At 44.9% G+C, this 18,322-nt stretch overlaps 1 protein-coding gene across 2 annotated transcripts in view; it reads right to left on the reverse strand.

Annotated features, from left to right (window-relative positions):
- Window positions 1-12,699, reverse strand: part of LOC120047878 (transforming growth factor-beta-induced protein ig-h3-like) — a 30,479-nt gene extending 17,780 nt beyond the window's left edge. For both annotated transcript variants that reach the window (XM_038993451.1, XM_038993450.1), the window contains exons 1-4: window positions 12,527-12,699; window positions 12,129-12,227; window positions 1,923-1,987; window positions 1,558-1,715 (exon numbers count right to left, since the gene is read on the reverse strand). In XM_038993451.1, the coding sequence (XP_038849379.1) occupies window positions 1,558-1,715; window positions 1,923-1,987; window positions 12,129-12,227; window positions 12,527-12,642 (438 nt within the window). In that variant the 5' untranslated portion in view covers window positions 12,643-12,699. The remainder of the gene's footprint in view (window positions 1-1,557; window positions 1,716-1,922; window positions 1,988-12,128; window positions 12,228-12,526) is intronic.
- Window positions 12,700-18,322: the final 5,623 nt, after the last annotated feature.

Below are 18,322 nucleotides of genomic sequence, written 5' to 3' on the forward strand. Positions count from 1 at the left end.
CAAAGCAAAAACAGGTTTTTAGAATTTTTTGCAAATGTATTAAAAATAACACAATTTCATCAGTATTCAGGCACTTTCCTCAGTACTTTATTGAAGCGCCTTTGGCAGCGATTACAGCCTTGAGTCTTCTTGGGTATAAATGACGCGACAGCTATTTTCAGGACGCTCCAGAGATGTTCGATCGGGTTCAATTCCGGGCTCTGGATGGGCCACTCAAGGACATTCAGAGACTTATCCCGATGTCCCTCCTGCGTTGTCTTGGCTGTGTGCTTAGGGTCGTTGTCCTGTTGGAAAGTGAACCTTCGCCCCAGTCTGAAGCACTGAGCACTCTGGAGCAGGTTTTCATCAAGGATCTCTGTATTTTGCTCTGTTCGTCTTTCTCTCGATCCTGACTAGTCTCCCAGTCCCTGCCGCTGAAAAACATCCCCACAGCATGATGCTGCCACCACCGTGCTTCACCTTTGGGATGGTGCCAGGTTTCCTCCAGACGTGACGCTTAGCATTCAGGCCAAAGAGTTCAATCTTGGTTACATCAGACCAGAGAATCTTGTTTCTCATGGTATGAAAGTCCTTTAGGTGCCTTTTGGTAAACTCCAAGCGAGCTCTCATGTGCCTTTTACTGAGAAGTGGCTTCCGTCTGGCCACTCTACCATAAAGGTCTGATTGGTAGAGTGCTGCAGAGATGGTTGTCCTTCTGGAAGGTTCTCCCTTCTCCATAGAGGAACTCTGGAATTCTGTCAGAGTGACCATCGGGTTCTTGGTCATCTCCCTGACTAAGACCCTTCTTCCTGATTGCTCAGCTTGGCCGGGCGGCCAGCTCTAGGAAGAGTCTTGGTGGTTACAAACGTTTTCCATTTTAAGAATGAGGCCACCGTGTTCTTGGGGACTTTCAATGCTGCAGAAATGTTTTAGTACCCTTCCCCAGATCTGTGCCTCGACACAATCCTGTCTCCGGGCTCTATGGACAATTCCTTTGACCTCATGGCTTGTTTTTTGCTCTGACATGCACTGTGGGACCTTATATAGACAGGTGTGTGCCTTTCCAAATCATGTCCAATCAATTGAATTTACCACAGGTGGACTCTAATCAAGTTGTAGAAACATCTCAAGGATGATCAATGGAAACAGGATGCAACGGAGCTCAATTTTGAGTCTCATAGCAAAGGGTCTGAATACTTATGTAAATAAGGTATTTCTGTTTTTTATTATTGATACATTCGCAAAACAAAAAAAACTTTTTGCTTTGTCATGATGGGGTATTGTGTGTAGATTGATTAGGAAAATGTAATTAAATGTAATCAATTTTAGAATAAGATTGTAACATAACAAAATGAGGAAAACGTCAAGGGGTCTGAATACATATATATTAAAAAAAGACATGAACTTGGTTATAGCTACTGCTCCTAAAAAGGAACTTTGAAACTCTAGTGTGGTTGGTTAGGCGGATAACACGTAGCATAATACAATATCTCTAGATGCAACAGGATTGGGGTGAATTATATTTCATTTTTCTGGTTTTCTCTCAGTGTATCCCTCTCCTGTGAAGACGAGACTCACAGTGGGTAGGGCCGCCCAGGCCTGGTTGCTGGGAGCGAAAAAGGTGAAGCTCCCTGGTCCCTCGATCTCCTCCCTCAGCTGAGCCCTCTCTGAGTACATCTTAGTGGTGGCGGCTCCAACCATACCCAGCGTGTTGTAGATGTTCACCAATGGCAGGGCTGGAAAAAATTACTCTTAAACGTCATATGGGGGAATGTATGAAATGTCGACTTGATGGGTGTATATTTCTCAACCAAAGTGAGATGCCATGTTTTGTTTGACAGGCCTCTTGTCTAGAAATAATTCTCCCACATTGATAACTAGCTGTTGCATTATACGGATAGTAAGTTAGTGAGCTATAACTCGATTTGCATATTTCTTCTTACCAGCAGGACAACCCTTCTCTCCTGGAAGCTTCTCGTAACCGGGGCAACACTCATAGCTGATCACCCTGTCGACCAATAAGAACACACAGCCAATCAGAGATGAAAACAACAGGTCAGTTTTCTCATGACCCTTTCAAATCAAAAGACTCTAGCCTTGTCGCAGATATTGTTTGTGTTGTCTTGCCACAAACAGATCTGTGACCAGGCTACAAAAGACTGAGCAATATGTCTTAGGATAAATGATTCAACCACATGCTATACACATAGTTCTGCCATTTTGTGCATTTAAGATATTTCCACAATAAATCTAAACTGGGCTCAGCTGGTCCTGGAAGGTAATAAAAGCTAATTTCCTCAGAGAGAGAGAGAGAGAGGGAGCAGAGGAATCCACTGACCCAGGGTTGGCCAAAGGAAACTCCTAAAAGGGGACTAAGGGACCGATAGTGAAACACAGGCTCCCGTCCAGTAAAAACAAAAAGAGAACAGCAAAGCAAAGGTGTACCACTAAGCTACCTGATAAAAATGTGAACCTTAATGTTAAGTAAAAGATAAGTGGTCTATATCCACGAAAAGGAAGCTTTTAACTAGCTACAGTTGAAGTTGGAAGTTTACATACACTTAGGTTGGAGTCATTAAAACTCGTTTTTCAACCACTCCACAAATTTCTTGTTAACAAACTATAGTTTTGGCAAGTTGGTTAGGACCTCTACTTTGTGCATGACACAAGTCATTTTTCCAACAATTGTTTACAGACAGATTATTTCACTGTATCACAATTCCAGTGGGTCAGAAGTTTACATACACTAAGTTGACTGTGCCTTTAAACAGCTTGGTAAATTCCAGAAAATGATGTCATGGCTTTAGAAGCTTCTGATAGGCTAATTGACATAATTTGAGTCAATTGGAGGTGTACCTGTGGATGTATTTCAAGGCCTACCTTCAAACTCAGTGCCTCCTTGCTTGACATCATGGGAAAATCAAAAGAAATCAGCCAAGACCTCATAAAAATAAAAATAAATTGTAGACCTCCACAAGTCTGGTTCATCCTTGGGTGCAATTTCCAAATGCAAGAAGGTGCCACGTTAATCTGTACAAACAATAGTACGCATGTATAAACACCATGGGACCATGCAGCCGTCATACCGCTCAAGAAGGAGACACGTTCTGTCTACTAGAGATGAACGTACTTTGGTGCCGAAAAGTGCAAATCAATCCCAGAACAACAGCAAAGGACCTTGTGAAGATGCTGGAGGAAACAGGTACAAAAGTATCTATATCCACAGTAAAACGAGTCCTATATCGACATAACCTGAAAGGCCGCTCAGCAAGGAAGAAGCACCTGCTCCAAAACCGCCATAAAAAAGCCAGACTACGGTTTGCAACTGCACATGGGGACAAAGATCGTACTTTTTGGAGAAATGTCCTCTGTTCTGATGAAACAAAAATAGAACTGTTTGGCCATAATGACCATCGTTATGTTTGGAGGAAAAAGGGGGAGGCTAGCAAGCCGAAGAACACCATCCCAACCGTGAAGCACGGGGGTGGCAGCATCATGTTGTGGGGGTGCTTTGCTGCAGGAGGGACTGGTGCACTTCACAAAATAGATGGCATCATGAGGGAGAAAAATGATGTGGATATATTGAAGCAACATCTCAAGACATCAGTCAAGAATTTAAAGCTTGGTCGCAAATGGGTCTTCCAAATGGACAATGACCCCAAGCATACTTCCAAAGTTGTGGCAAAATGGCTTAAGGACAACAAAGTCAAGGTATTGGAGTGGCCATCACAAAGCCCTGACCTCAATCCTATAGAACATTTGTGGGCAGAACTGAAAAAGCGTGTGCGAGCAAGGAGGCCTACCAACCTGACTCAGTTACACCAGCTCTGTCAGGAGGAATGGGCCAAAATTCACCCAACTTATTGTGGGAAGCTTGTGGAAGATTTAAAGGCAATGCTACCAAATACTAATTGAGTGTATGTAAACTTCTGACCCACTGGGAATGTGATAAAATAAATAAAAGCTGAAATAAATAATTCTCTACTATTATTCTGACATTTCACATTCTTAAAATAAAAGTAGTGATCCTAACTGACCTAAGACAGGGAATTTTTACTAGGATTAAATGTCAAGAGTTGTGAAAAACTGAGTTTAAATGTATTTGGCTAAGGTGTATGTAAACTTCTGACTTTAATTGTACATTCGGTGGCAAGTTCTTCATACAACCAGAAATCAAGAAAAATGACTAAAAGGATGCTGGTCCATTGTGTAAACATTCGTATTACTAATCAAACAGTGGCACACATAGGTTATAGTATGGAACACAGTGGCAACATTAACAATATATAACACACAAAGAAAGACAAGGCAAAAGCTGTGGAATGCTACACAAAAAATAATTTGGCATTTTGCAGCCCCTTGTAGCCCCTACACTCCAACCCAAGTACTCCAGCTCTGGTCTCTTGACCCTCCCAAGGGAGGTCAGATCCCACTCAGACCAATCAAAACTCTTCAGCAGAGTACCTGCCCATCTTCTGAAAACATCTGAAACCCTCTCTTCAAGCTGTAGCCCCCCACCCCCCCCCCCCCCCCCCCCCCCCCCACCCCACACACACACACACACCCCATAGCTTCTTTACTGAGGAAAATGTCAAGGAAAGGGATGTACGAGTCATACAACTGAATGCCTTCAACTGAAATGTGTTTTCCACATTTAACTCAACCCCTCTGAATCAGAGAGGTGCGGGGGGCTGCCTTAAACGACATCCACAGCGCACAGGGAACAGTGGGTTAACTGCCTTGCTCAGGGGGGCAGAACGACAGATTTTTACCTTTTCAGCTCGGGGATTCAATCCAGCAACCTTTCGGTTACTGGCCCAACGCTCTAACCACTAGGCAATTTACTATGACTGAGATATGTGGTTGTCACACCTAGCTATTTTAAGATGAACACACTAACTGTAAGTCACTCTGGATAAATGACTAAAATGTAAAAAAGGACCAACTCTGAGTCCTAACATTGATGAAAGTCAATGGAAAACTACCTGAGCCACACACAGTCTATACTCACTTTGTTACGTCAACCCTAGTTAACCACACCGTCCCCACAATCCACTTCAAGCATAATGAACTATACTGTAAAAGCTGTTAAGACTAGGCAATGATCTGAGCAATCAGCTCCTGTTATACTCCTAGGGAGAGGGTAGTTGGTAGCTCAGAAACATGGTTAGGGGACAATCCTAACATTCAGCGAGAGCGCGCTGGGGGGGGGGGGGTTACGGGGAAACCCTGTAAACCACAGTAGCCAGGAAACCAGACCAGACTGATTATCAAAACAGATGGTAACTCAACTTTGATTTGTTCTCCGCAAGCATAAACAAAGATGGTAGCCATGGATTTCTGACAAAATAAACAGTAAGGTTGTATAATTCAAACGCTGTGTACATTGAGACTTCTATGTGTTGAGGCAAGCTGTCCACCATACAGGAAGTACTAAAGAAGACACCGAAGGCCGATTTGACTTTATGGGTTCCATGTTGAAATCAGCATGCTAGACAGACTTGGATTTCCCACACAGTCATCTCTCACTTTGGCTTTATATTCATAGGTACTGTATCAACAAACAAACAACATTTTTTCTTGCTTTATTGATTAAGAATAGACAACAAAAACGTTCCTTTCCCAGACAAAATAACAAGAAAAAGTAATTTGTAGTAAAAGCAAGCGTGTATAAAGCTTTATAGACCAGTTAGCTTTGGGATTCACCGTTGGTGAAATGTTACTACTTCAAAACATAGTGTGATTGCTGAGGAAAACAGAAGAACCAATGCATTGACGTTGAGAGTGGGGCTTTGGGAGGTAACTAAGGAGTGTTGTTAGGGTTATTGGTGACTCAGAGTTATGGGTTCTCCCCTCAAGTGACCTGTAACCTCTCTAGCACCAGCAGCACCACGTCCCCATGGCCTACATCCAAACCCATTACCTGTTAAGCCCAGTGGCCACTCACAGTCACACAGACAGGGATTGTTCAGATCAGGACGATGAAAGTTGCTACACACCACAGTGTTCAAAACTGCCCTCCATCCAGACCTGGGTTCAAATACTATTAGAAATTAGAGATGCACGATATATCGTGAGCATATCGGAATCGGGCGATATTTGCGAAAAATTACAACATCGGCCCGATGTCTAGTTTAACACCGATGTGCAAAACCGATGTCAAAGCTGACGTGCCATACCTATATAACGTAGGTAGATGGCGTAATGACGCCACGCAAAATACAGCGCTACACGGAACAAAAGCAGAAAGATACTAAGCACACACTTCCAACAACTAAACAAGTTCAAGTCCAGCAGTCATTTGAAAAGAGTAAGAAAATATCAGCGAGACGACTCAAAGGCGAAATCCATTAACGCCAAGATAATGGAATTCATTGTCCTTGACAATCAACCGTTCTCTGTCGTGGCTGATGTTGGCTTTCGTCCGACTGGCCGGGCACCAGTACACACTATTTTTCAGATGTTGCCCTACCGGAGTTACACAGTATTGTTGAAGTGTACATCTATAAGCTGCTATTAGCTTCACGACTGACATTTGGACCAGTGATGTCAGCCCCATGAGCATGCTGAGTCTGACAGCACAGTGGGTCGACGAGGATTTAGTACTGAGGAAAGCCCTATTGCATGCTCAAGAATGTGCTGGTTCTCATACCGCTGCTGCCATTTCAATGGCATTTGAGAACATGTTTGAAACATGAACACACTTCTGGCTCCATTCGAACAACTGACTGGAGAAATAAGCTCATCAACAACAGACGTGATACCCTCTGTCATGGAAACGCCTGCTCAACAAAACTGCCCACACAGACCGTGGGGTTAAATCTTACAAAAGTACTCGAGGCTGTGACCAAGCAATTCGGTGGCATTCTCTCGGAGCCTCTTTACTATGTCGCCACCATGCTCGATGCTATTGTTAGATTACTTGTTAGATTTGTGTGTATTAGGTAGTTGTTGGGGAATTGTTAGATTACTTGTTAGATATTACTGCACTGTTGGAACTAGAAGCACAAGCATTTCGCCACACTTGCATTAACATATCCTAACCATGTGTATGTGACCAATAACATTTGATTTGATTTGCTAGGTACAAGGACCGCTACTTCGATGCAGACAAGAAACAGGGTTTACGTGAAATGTTACAGACACAGCTGGACAAGATGGAAACGGACACAGTGACAGTGCGCACCGAGGAAGAGAGGCCACGTACAGAGCTGAAACTTCACTGTGTGACATGTATGAAGAAATCCTGGTTGAGAATGAAACGACTGAACAATTGAACAACGAAACAGCACAGCAAGTAAGTGAAATAGATAGGTTTTGATTGTTTTACTGGTAATGGGGACATACGTAAATGGCAACAAAATAATGTTTTGGTCAGTGTGGTGTGTGTAACCTTTATTTAACTAGGCAAGTCAGTGAAGAGCAAATGTTTATTTACATTGAAGGTCTACCCCGGCCAAACCCGGACGACGCTGGGCCAATTGTGTGCCGCTCTATGGGACTCCCAATCACGGCCGGTTGTGATACAGCCTGGATTCGAACCAGGGACTGTAGTGACGCCTCTTGCACTGAGATGCAGTGCCTTAGACCGCTGCGTCCATGTGTGTGTGTGTGTTAACTATTTAACCGTACTAGAATGCGTAAAAGGCCGTGAATTTTAAATATCGGTTATCGGTATCGGACAAAAATGTAATATCGGTGCATCCCTTTTTGAAATATATTTTTTTTTAAATGTTCTGTGATTTGTTTTTTGCTTGCCTGGTCTAACAGGCCAATCTAATAGTCCCAAAACGGCAAACCCCTGCACCTCCGGCACTACAGACAGGCTAAAGGATACCAGTATTAGAAATGTTCTACATAGTATTTTAACTCGACTCTCTCTTTCCATGGATGTCTGTCTCTGTCTGGAAACATAATTAAATCCAAGCAGATAAAAGCTTTTTGAAACCTTTGTTGACACGAGCCCAGGTTTGTCCTTTTGAGCCCAACTCTCAATCTCCCAGTCCCAGCCTTCTCAAATTGACACAGTTAGGCCTGGCTTGCTATGGAAAAAGTAACATTTTTCATGGCTCCCTTATGAATGATTAGTGCGTGTTTAGGGACGGAAGTCCCTCAACAGTACCCTCTAAAGCCATCATTTCCTCCAAAACATCCAGCGCCCACAGCAAAGTTTCACTTCCTCTTCAACTTTCAGGAGATTTCCAATGAAAGAAACACTGTTGTGAATCGCCAGCAAACGTCTCCCGTTACATAGTCATCAAGTTTGTGTCTGTGGTTAAAAAATTATACAGGAAACATCCAGATAATTTCACAATACTCATCAAGGGAGATAAAATAACAAGACAAATCCAGGAACAGAAGACTCTCTCTCTCACACAACTCACACACCAAGACCCACTTATCTCAAATAGCAAATGCCTGTTTCCTTAACACACCCATTCCCGTGCACTGCAGGGCAAGGCAGTATAATGGTGCATTGGTCGACACATGACTTTCCCATGCCATACAAAACCTACAACACAATCTCAGAGGAATGTTAGACAGAGCAATAACCAATAGCATCTTGCCCCCTGCAGGGACGTTAACATTGACGTCGATCAAACCACCGCTACTGTGGAAGGCTGTCAGTGCCTTTACTGCCCATTGTCCAGGACAGGGCCAATCTGGAAGATTGATGTTGGTAACCTGAGTTGTCCTTTTACCCTCAGAGGTGGTCAAGCTATTTAACACTACCCGGACTGATTGATTAGAGAGACACAGGGTATCCATGATCTACTGTGTAACTACCTAGCTAACCAAGTTATTTGTTTCCCCCAAACTAACTCCCTAACTAACCCAAACTAACTACCTAGCTAACCCAGCTATTTATCTCCCCAAAACTAATTACCTAGCTAACGCCAGCTATTTATCTCCCCCAAACTAATTACCTAGCTAACGCCAGCTATTTATCTCCCCAAACTAATTACCCAACTAACCCAGCTATTTATCTCCCCATACTAACTCCCTAACTAACCCAAACTAACTACCTAGCTAACCCAGCTATTTATCTCCCCAAAACTAATTACCTAACTAACGCCAGCTATTTATCTCCCCCAAACTAATTACCTAGCTAACGCCAGCTATTTATCTCCCCCAAACGAATTACCTAGCTAACCCAGCTATTTGTCTCCCCAAAACTAACTACCTAGCTAACCCAGCTATTTATCTCCCCAAAACTAATTACCTAGCTAACCCAGCTATTTGTTTCCCCCAAACTAACTCCCTAACTAACCCAAAACTAATTACCTAGCTAACCCAGCTATTTATCTCCCCCAAACTAATTACCTAGCTAACCCAGCTATTTATCTCCCCCAAACTAATTACCTAGCTAACGCCAGCTATTTATCTCCCCCAAACTAATTACCTAACTAACGCCAGCTATTTATCTCCCCCAAACTAATTACCTAGCTAACGCCAGCTATTTATCTCCCCAAACTAATTACCTAGCTAACGCCAGCTATTTATCTCCCCCAAACTAATTACCTAGCTAACGCCAGCTATTTATCTCCCCAAAACGAATTACCTAGCTAACGCCAGCTATTTATCTCCCCCAAACTAATTACCTAGCTAACGCCAGCTATTTATCTCCCCAAAACGAATTACCTAACTAACGCCAGCTATTTATCGCCCCAAAACGAATTACCTAGCTAACCCAGCTATTTATCTCCCCCAAACTAACTACCTAGCTAACGCCAGCTATTTATCTCCCCCAAACTAATTACCTAGCTAACGCCAGCTATTTATCTCCCCCAAACTAATTACCTAGCTAACCCAGCTATTTGTCTCCCCAAAACTAACTACCTAACTAACCCAGCTATTTATCTCCCCATACTAACTCCCTAACTAACCCAAACTAACTACCTAGCTAACCCAGCTATTTATCTCCCCAAAACTAATTACCTAGCTAACCCAGCTATTTGTTTCCCCCAAACTAACTCCCTAACTAACCCAAACTAACTACCTAGCTAACGCCAGCTATTTATCTCCCCTAAACTAATTACCTAGCTAACGCCAGCTATTTATCTCCCCAAAACTAATTACCTAGCTAACCCAGCTATTTGTCTCCCCCAAACTAACTACCTAACTAACCCAGCTATTTATATCGTCCAAACTAACTAACCCAGCTCTTTATCTCCCCCAAACTAACCCAGCTATTTATCTCGTCCAAACTAACTACCTAGATAACCCAGCATTTCTCTCCTCCAAACTAACTACCTAACTAACCCTGCTATTTATCTCCCCATACTAACACTGAAACTTATCAAACTTCCAGTCCATGTCAACGTCACAAAAAGAGAAGAGGATACAGCAAAAAAGCGGATGACTCAATGATTCATGGACGAGTCATTTCCTAAGTCAATTTCGCAATTTTACATCTAACTAAGATTTTTGGTGCAGTATTTCTAAATGCAAAAATGTGATTGAAAACGAGTCGTCTCTCGTTGAATGACAACAAAGTCTTTATTGAAGAATCGCTACTGTTGACGAATCACCAACGGAGGGGTGTATACCTTGGCTACTGACTTGGGCTTGCTTCAAGAAAAAAATGCCGTGTGCCCGAAACAACCCCCCCCCCCCAAAAAAAATACCTTACCGAAGTCTAAAACGAACAGAAACGTCATCATAATATATGCACAAACTCTTTCGGCTGGGAGGCATGCGGATGCCTTTCTGCTGTGAAATTCACGATTTAAAAAAATATATATATTTAACTAGGCAAGTCAGTTAAGAACAAATTCTTATTTACAATGACGGCCTATGAACAGCGGGTTAACTGCCTTGTTCAGGGGCAGAACGGCAGATTTTTTACCTTGTCAGCTCTGGGATTCAATCAAGCAACCTTTCGGTTACTGGCCCAATGCTCTAACCACTAGGCTACTTGGACCATTAAGTCATTAACATTTTTCCTCTCCCATGACTGTTGGGACATCTTGCATTATAGCAGACTATTCATCCCAAATGGAACCCTAGGGGCCCTGGTCAAAAGTAATAGGTTTCTGGTTAAAAGTAGTGCACTATATAGGGAGCCAATTGGGACACAAGCACTGTCTCATCTACACTGGCATCAGACTGTCCTGGCAGAACCCAACGACCGAAGGGGAAGTTCTCTCCCATTTTGAACTGTCTCATCTACACTGGCATCAGACTGTCCTGGCAGAACCCAACGACCGAAGGGGAAGTTCTCTCCCATTTTGAACTGTCTCATCTACACTGGCATCAGACTGTCCTGGCAGAACCCAACGACCGAAGGGGAAGTTCTCTCCCATTTTGAACTGTCTCATCTACACTGGCATCAGACTGTCCTGGCAGAACCCAATGACCGCAGGAGAGGTTCTCGTAAAATGATGAAGAAAAAGCATTTCCCACTTCAACATTCTGGTTACCAACTGAACCAATCTTAACAAGGTTTTGTAATAACAACCTCAATCCCAGCAGATGATTGAAAACAGACCTCACTGCATGTCACTTTTACAACAGCGAGTCATTATGTTTCGCGACGTAACTAGTTGTGGCTACTGATTCAGGAAGGAATTTCACTTATGTGCTCTTTAAAACGGTCACCTTCATCATACTTACTCTTTGAAGATGGAGATTTTATGCAAGCTGGTGTTTGGGACTAATTTGAGCATAACTCAAAGTCAAAGCAATTCCTTCTCACTGTATGCCATTTACTGTACATCTATGCTATGGTTTACATCCCACATCTGTTGGTCTCCGTCCTTACCCCTGCTGCTTCCAGCAGAATAGAGGTGAAGGTCTAATGTTTTCACTTGACAATCTTAGTTGGGAGTTCTCCTTCATGAAACCCACACGAAAGGAAAATTCCTAATTTAAACCAGTGGAAAACTCATAAATCCTTCTTGAAATCTATTGTTTGCGTATCTAAATGAACAATAAAGGAAATGGTCTGCTCAGCACAAATGACAAAAGAAAGTTTGGGATCCTCATCCTTTCTGATGAAGCGCATCCTATCCATCCACACTAGATTTATAGTCTACACCAGTAGGCTAAAATACAAATATATTGACGCAGCACGTTATAATAAATCAACTCACTGTCAACCATTAAAACCAACATGCATGTTAATAACATGTTTATATTACACTCACGTCTGCTTGCCGCAGATCTTGCGATGGTACCATTGCTTGCAGTTGGTGAAGTATTTCTTGTCAGTCCCTTGTATCTTTTGCATCGCGCACACGTTGGGTCTAAAAAGAGATGAGAGAATATTTCATTGCGTTTTATTTTTTGGCGCGCACATTACAGTAGACAATTGTGAGTTTGCCCATCACATCGAATTACTTGTTCACTTTACTACAAAGCAGTTGTGAAGCACAACAAAGTATGCCATTAAAAAATCAGTAGGCGTTGTAGGTTCTATATTTTTCTAACATAAAACAATAATCCTCCTTCGTAATTATACGAACAAAAGTCATGTTTGCTGTGAATTGCATAGCGCAGAACGTTCTAAGTGCACATCATCACTTGAATAAGCTAGCAGCCTTACCCATGCTGTCGGCCTCTTATCCTGCTGTGCTGAAGAACTGATTGATAGGGTGACTTTGCCAAACAAATCGTTGCAATCAAGGTGAGCGCCAGAGTGAATAAAGTTAAGTACTGCATTTTTGACCTTTTCCCCTTATTCCGTCCGCCTCCGCACTCCAGACAAGTCCGATAACGATGCGACCATGAATATATAGTGAAGGAAACAGTTCTGGGGAGGGGCGTGGGGAGTGAGCCAAGATAGGCGTGGGGAATGAAAACCTTTTGCACAAAAAAGAAAATACGAAAATAAGTAAAGCTAACGGAGTCAATCTTATTTTACCACAAATTCAGTAATGATATGGAAAGAAAATAGATTAATTCACGTGAACAAATATATTTTTTGAGATACATTTATTGGTCATCAAATTAGTGCCAAATGCAATGCCATCCCTCGTCTGAGACATGAAGACTTGCATCAGCTCCTCAAGCTAATGCCTGGGTCAGCCATTAGATACATGGATATTTCACCTTCTGAGGACATCCACTGTAGAACTTCTCATAGCCACGTCATCTAGCCTACTGAGGACATCCACTGTAGAGAGTATCATCGCCACGTCATCTAGCCTACTGAGGACATCCACTGTAGAGAGTATCAAAGCAAGGACATCTATTTTACCACAGAAATTCTCAGTTTGACCTGAACAAAGTTTCTCAGCCAATAGATTCAGTCATTGGTTTGGACTGGGAACCCTGGACTGGGAACTCTGACAAAACTGCTTTTTGTTAATACAACTGTCTCACCCAGAGTGTTTCAGCAGGGATGAATACATTGCTAACTGGGATTGTCTTCCTCTGACCCTATTACTGGGGCTGAGTCACTGGCTTACTGGTGCTCTTCCATGCCGTCCCTAGCAGGGGTGCGTCACGTCGTGCCAGGCTATACTCGATTTGAGTGGGTTGAGTCCCTGACGTGATCTTCCTGTCCGGTTTTGCCCCACCCCCCAGGGCTCGTGCAGTGGGGGAGATCTTCGTGGGCTATACTCAGCCTTGTCTCAGGGTAGGACGTTGGTGGTCTGTTGATGTCCCTCTAGTGGTGTGGGGGCTGTGCTCTGGCAAAGTGAGTGGGGTTATATCCTGCCTGGTTGGCCCGGTCCAGGAGTATCGTCAGACAGGGCCACAGTGTTCCCCGACCCCTCCCATCTCAGCCTCCAGTAGCTATGCTACAGTAGTCTATGTGCCGGGGGGATAGGTCTGTTATATCAGTCTGTTATATCTGGTGAAATTCTACACTTGAAGGCAATAAAATCACTGATGAATGATTTCTAGTAATATTATGCACATTTACGAATAATGAATCAAACTATTCAAAAGTAAATCCAATACGTTTTAGTAAAAGGATAATGATGACACAAGCTAACAGTGATAAGGAACATACTAGATTACACTGCCAGGGTTAATTACACTGCCAGGGTTAGTTACGCTGTCAGGGTGCCAGCTACAGGATCTAGACCACATTTTAACCAACTGCACAGAGCTCTGCTGTCTGCCCTGTCTGCCCTGTCTGCCCTGTCTGCCTTGTCTGCCCTGTCTGCCCTTGATGGGTAGTATTTGGGCAAATGGAACAAGACACATTTCAAGGTGTTTCCCTCAGACACTGCTTCAGCTTTTATGCCAAACAGAATACTTTTAAAGCCCTCAAGATCCAGCGAGGGAGACTGGGAGTTGCTGCAGCTTTGATGCCGACCCAGAAGTTGACTTAAGCTGCTGTAAAGTAATACCTCTCTACCTCTACAGCCTTGGGACTTCCTCACACTGGAGCTAATAATTAAATTCATGTTGATTTAGGTCTACCACACAAATATTTGACTGAACACACAGGAGGGCTTGCCAAATCGACCAAGGCGAGCATGAAGCATTGGTTTCTAGAGGGTCCAGCAAACAAGGCAGACTAAAGCTTAAAGTCCAGTCAGTCAGACAAACTTTAGGAATAATTTCAACCCAGCTGTAGGATCCTGTAGATTCCAGTGTGTGTCAGGGATGAAGGAAGACCAATAAATCTACAATACCAGTCTCTAAAAGACCTCTCTTGTTCCCCTCCATACCATTATAATGCTTCATTGACCATGTGGTATTTTATACTAGCTCACTTCCACACAGAGAGAGAGGGAGAGGGAGCAGGGAGGTTAGAGGGTCAGTTCCTCACACAGAGAGAGAGAGAGAGGGAGCAGGGAGGTTGGAGGGTCAGTTCCTCACACAGAGAGAGAGGGAGCAGGGAGGTTAGAGGGTCAGTTCCTCACACAGAGAGAGAGCGAGAGGGAGCAGGGAGGTTAGAGGGTCAGTTCCTCACACAGAGAGAGAGAGAGAGGGAGCAGGGAGGTTGGAGGGTCAGTTCCTCACACACAGAGAGAGAGAGGGAGCAGGGAGGTTGGAGGGTCAGTTCCTCACACAGAGAAAGAGAGAGGGAGCAGGGAGGTTAGAGAGTCAGTTCCTCACACAGAGAGGGAGAGGGGGCAGGGAGGTTGGAGGGTCAGTTCCTCACACAGAGAGAGAGGGAGCAGGGAGGTTAGAGGGTCAGTTCCTCACACAGAGAGAGAGAGGGAACAGGGAGGTTGGAGGGTCAGTTCCTCACACAGAGAGAGAGAGAGGGAGCAGGGAGATTAGAGGGTCAGTTCCTCACACAGAGAGAGAGAGGGGGAACAGGGAGGTTGGAGGGTCAGTTCCTCACACATAGAGAGACAGGGAGCAGGGAGGTTAGAGGGTCAGTTCCTCACACAGAGAGAGAGAGAGGGAGCAGGGAGGTTGGAGGGTCAGTTCCTCACACAGAGAGAGGGAGCAGGGAGGTTGGAGGGTCAGTTCCTCACACAGAGAGAGGGAGCAGGGAGGTTGGAGGGTCAGTTCCTCACATAGAGAGAGAGAGGGGGAGCAGGGAGGTTGGAGGGTCAGTTCCTCACACAGAGAGAGAGAGGGAGCAGGGAGGTTGGAGGGTCAGTTCCTCACACAGAGAGAGAGAGAGGGAGCAGGGAGGTTGGAGGGTCAGTTCCTCACACAGAGAGAGAGAGACAGGGAGCAGGGAGGTTAGAGGGTCAGTTCCTCACACACAGAGAGAGAGAGGGAGCAGGGAGGATGGAGGGTCAGTTCCTCACACAGAGAGAGAGAGAGGGAGCAGGGAGGTTGGAGGGTCAGTTCCTCACACAGAGAGAGAGAGGGAGCAGGGAGGTTGGAGGGTCAGTTCCTCACACAGAGAGAGGGAGGGAGCAGGGAGGTTGGAGGGTCAGTTCCTCACACACAGAGAGAGAGAGAGAGAGAGGGAGCAGGGAGGTCGGAGGGTCAGTTCCTCACACAGAGAGAGAGAGAGGGAGCAGGGAGGTTAGAGGGTCAGTTCCTCACACAGAGAGAGAGAGGGAGCAGGGAGGTTGGAGGGTCAGTTCCTCGCACAGAGAGAGAGAGGGAGCAGGGAGGTTGGAGGGTCAGTTCCTCACACACAGAGAGAGAGAGAGCAGGGAGGTTGGAGTGTCAGGGGTTAGTTCAGGGAGGTTAGAGGGTCAGTTCCTCACACAGAGAGAGAGAGAGGGAGCAGGGAGGTTGGAGGGTCAGTTCCTCACACAGAGAGAGAGAGGGAGCAGGGAGGTTGGAGGGTCAGGTGTCAGGGTTTAGTTCAGGGAGGTTGGAGGGTCAGTTCCTCACACACAGAGAGAGAGAGGGAGCAGGGAGGTTGGAGGGTCAGTTCCTCACACACAGAGAGAGAGAGAGCAGGGAGGTTGGAGTGTCAGGGGTTAGTTCAGGGAGGTTAGAGGGTCAGTTCCTCACACAGAGAGAGAGAGGGAGCAGGGAGGTTGGAGGCTCAGTTCCTCACACAGAGAGAGAGAGAGAGAGCAGGGAGGTTGGAGGGTCAGTTCCTCACACACAGAGAGAGAGAGAGAGCAGTGAGGCTGGAGGGTCAGGTGTCAGGGTTTAGTTCAGGGAGGTTGGAGGGTCAGAGGTTAGTTTAGGGAGATTTGAGGGTTAGGTGTTCTGATCAATATTAGTAGACTACAGTGCATTTGGAAAGTATTCAGACCTCTTGACTTTTTCCACATTTTGTTACGTTACAGCCTTATTCTAAAATTGATTAAATATTTTTTCCCATCATCAATCTACACACAATACCCCATAATGGCAAACCAAAAACAGGTTTATAGAAGTTTTTGCACATTTAATTCAAATTTAAAAACTGACATTTTTTAAAGTATTCAGACCCTTTACTCAGTACTTTGTTGAAGCACCTTTGGCAGTGATTACAGCCTTGAGTCTTCTTGGGTATGACGCTACACGCTTGGTACACCTGTATTTGGGGAGATTCTCCTATTCTTCTCTGCAGATTCTCTCAAGCTCTGTCAGGCTGGATGGGAAGCATCGCTGCACAGCTATTTTCAGGTCAGATGTTCGATTGGGTTCAAGTCCGGGCTCTGGCTGGGCCACTCAAGGACATTCAGTCTTAGCCCAAAGCCACTTGTGCGTTGTCTTGGCTGTGTGCTTAGCCTCATTGCCCTGTTGGAAGGTGAACCATCGCCCCAGTCTGAGGTCCTGTGTGCTTAGCCTCATTGCCCTGTTGGAAGGTGAACCGTCGCCCCAGTCTGAGGTCCTGAGTGCTTAGCCTCATTGCCCTGTTGGAAGGTGAACCGTCGCCCCAGTCTGAGGTCCTGAGTGCTTAGCCTCATTGTCCTGTTGGAAGGTGAACCGTCGCCCCAGTCTGAGGTCCTGAGTGCTTAGCCTCATTGCCCTGTTGGAAGGTGAACCGTCGCCCCAGTCTGAGGTCCTGAGTGCTTAGCCTCATTGCCCTGTTGGAAGGTGAACCGTCGCCCCAGTCTGAGGTCCTGTGTGCTTAGCCTCATTGCCCTGTTGGAAGGTGAACCGTCGCCCCAGTCTGAGGTCCTGAGTGCTTAGCCTCATTGCCCTGTTGGAAGGTGAACCTTCGCCCCAGTCTGAGGTCCGGAGTGCTTTGGAGCAGGTTTTCATCTCTCTGTACTTTTCTCCGTTCATCTTCCCTTGATCCTGACTAGTCTCCCTGACGCTGACAAACATCCCCACAGCATGATGCTGCCACCACCATGCTTCACCGTAGGGATGGTGCCAGGTTTCCTCCAGACATGACGCTTGGCATTCAGGCCAAATAGTTCAATCTTGGTTTCACCAGAACAGAGAATCTTGTGTCTCGTGGTCTGAGAGTCCTTTAGGTGCCTTCTGGCCAACTCCAAGCAGGCTGTCATGTGCCTTTTACTGAGGAGTGGCTTCCGTCTGGCCACGCTACCATTAAGGCCTGATTGGTGGAGTGCTGCAGAGATGGTTGTCCTTCTGGAAGGTTCTCCCATCTCCACAGAGGAACTCTGGAACTCTGTCAGAGTGACCATTGGGTTCTTGGTCACCTCCTTGACCAAGGTCCTTCTCCTCCAATTTCTCAGTTTGGCCGGGCAGCCAACTCTAGGAAGAGTCTTGGTGGTTCCAAACTTCTTCCATTGAAGAATTATGGAGGCCATTGCATTCTTGGGAACCTTCAATGCTGCAGAAATGTTTTGGTCTCATAGCAAAGGAACTGAATAGTTATGTAAATAAGGCATTTCTGTTTTTCATTTTAAATACCTTTGCAAACATTTCAAAAAACCTGTTTTCACTTTGTCATTATGGGGTATTGTGTGTAGATTAATGAGGGAAAAAATGTAGACATTCTAAAATAATAAATGCATACATTCTAAAATAAGGCTGTAAGACCTTCTCTTCCTTCCTGTCTATGTGTTCTAGAGTGACCTTTACACATAGGAGTCATTAGACGAAGGGGTCTTCT

Source organism: Salvelinus namaycush, chromosome 5 (genome assembly GCF_016432855.1).
Source record: "Salvelinus namaycush isolate Seneca chromosome 5, SaNama_1.0, whole genome shotgun sequence".
In the NCBI taxonomy this organism is placed as follows: domain Eukaryota; kingdom Metazoa; phylum Chordata; class Actinopteri; order Salmoniformes; family Salmonidae; genus Salvelinus; species Salvelinus namaycush.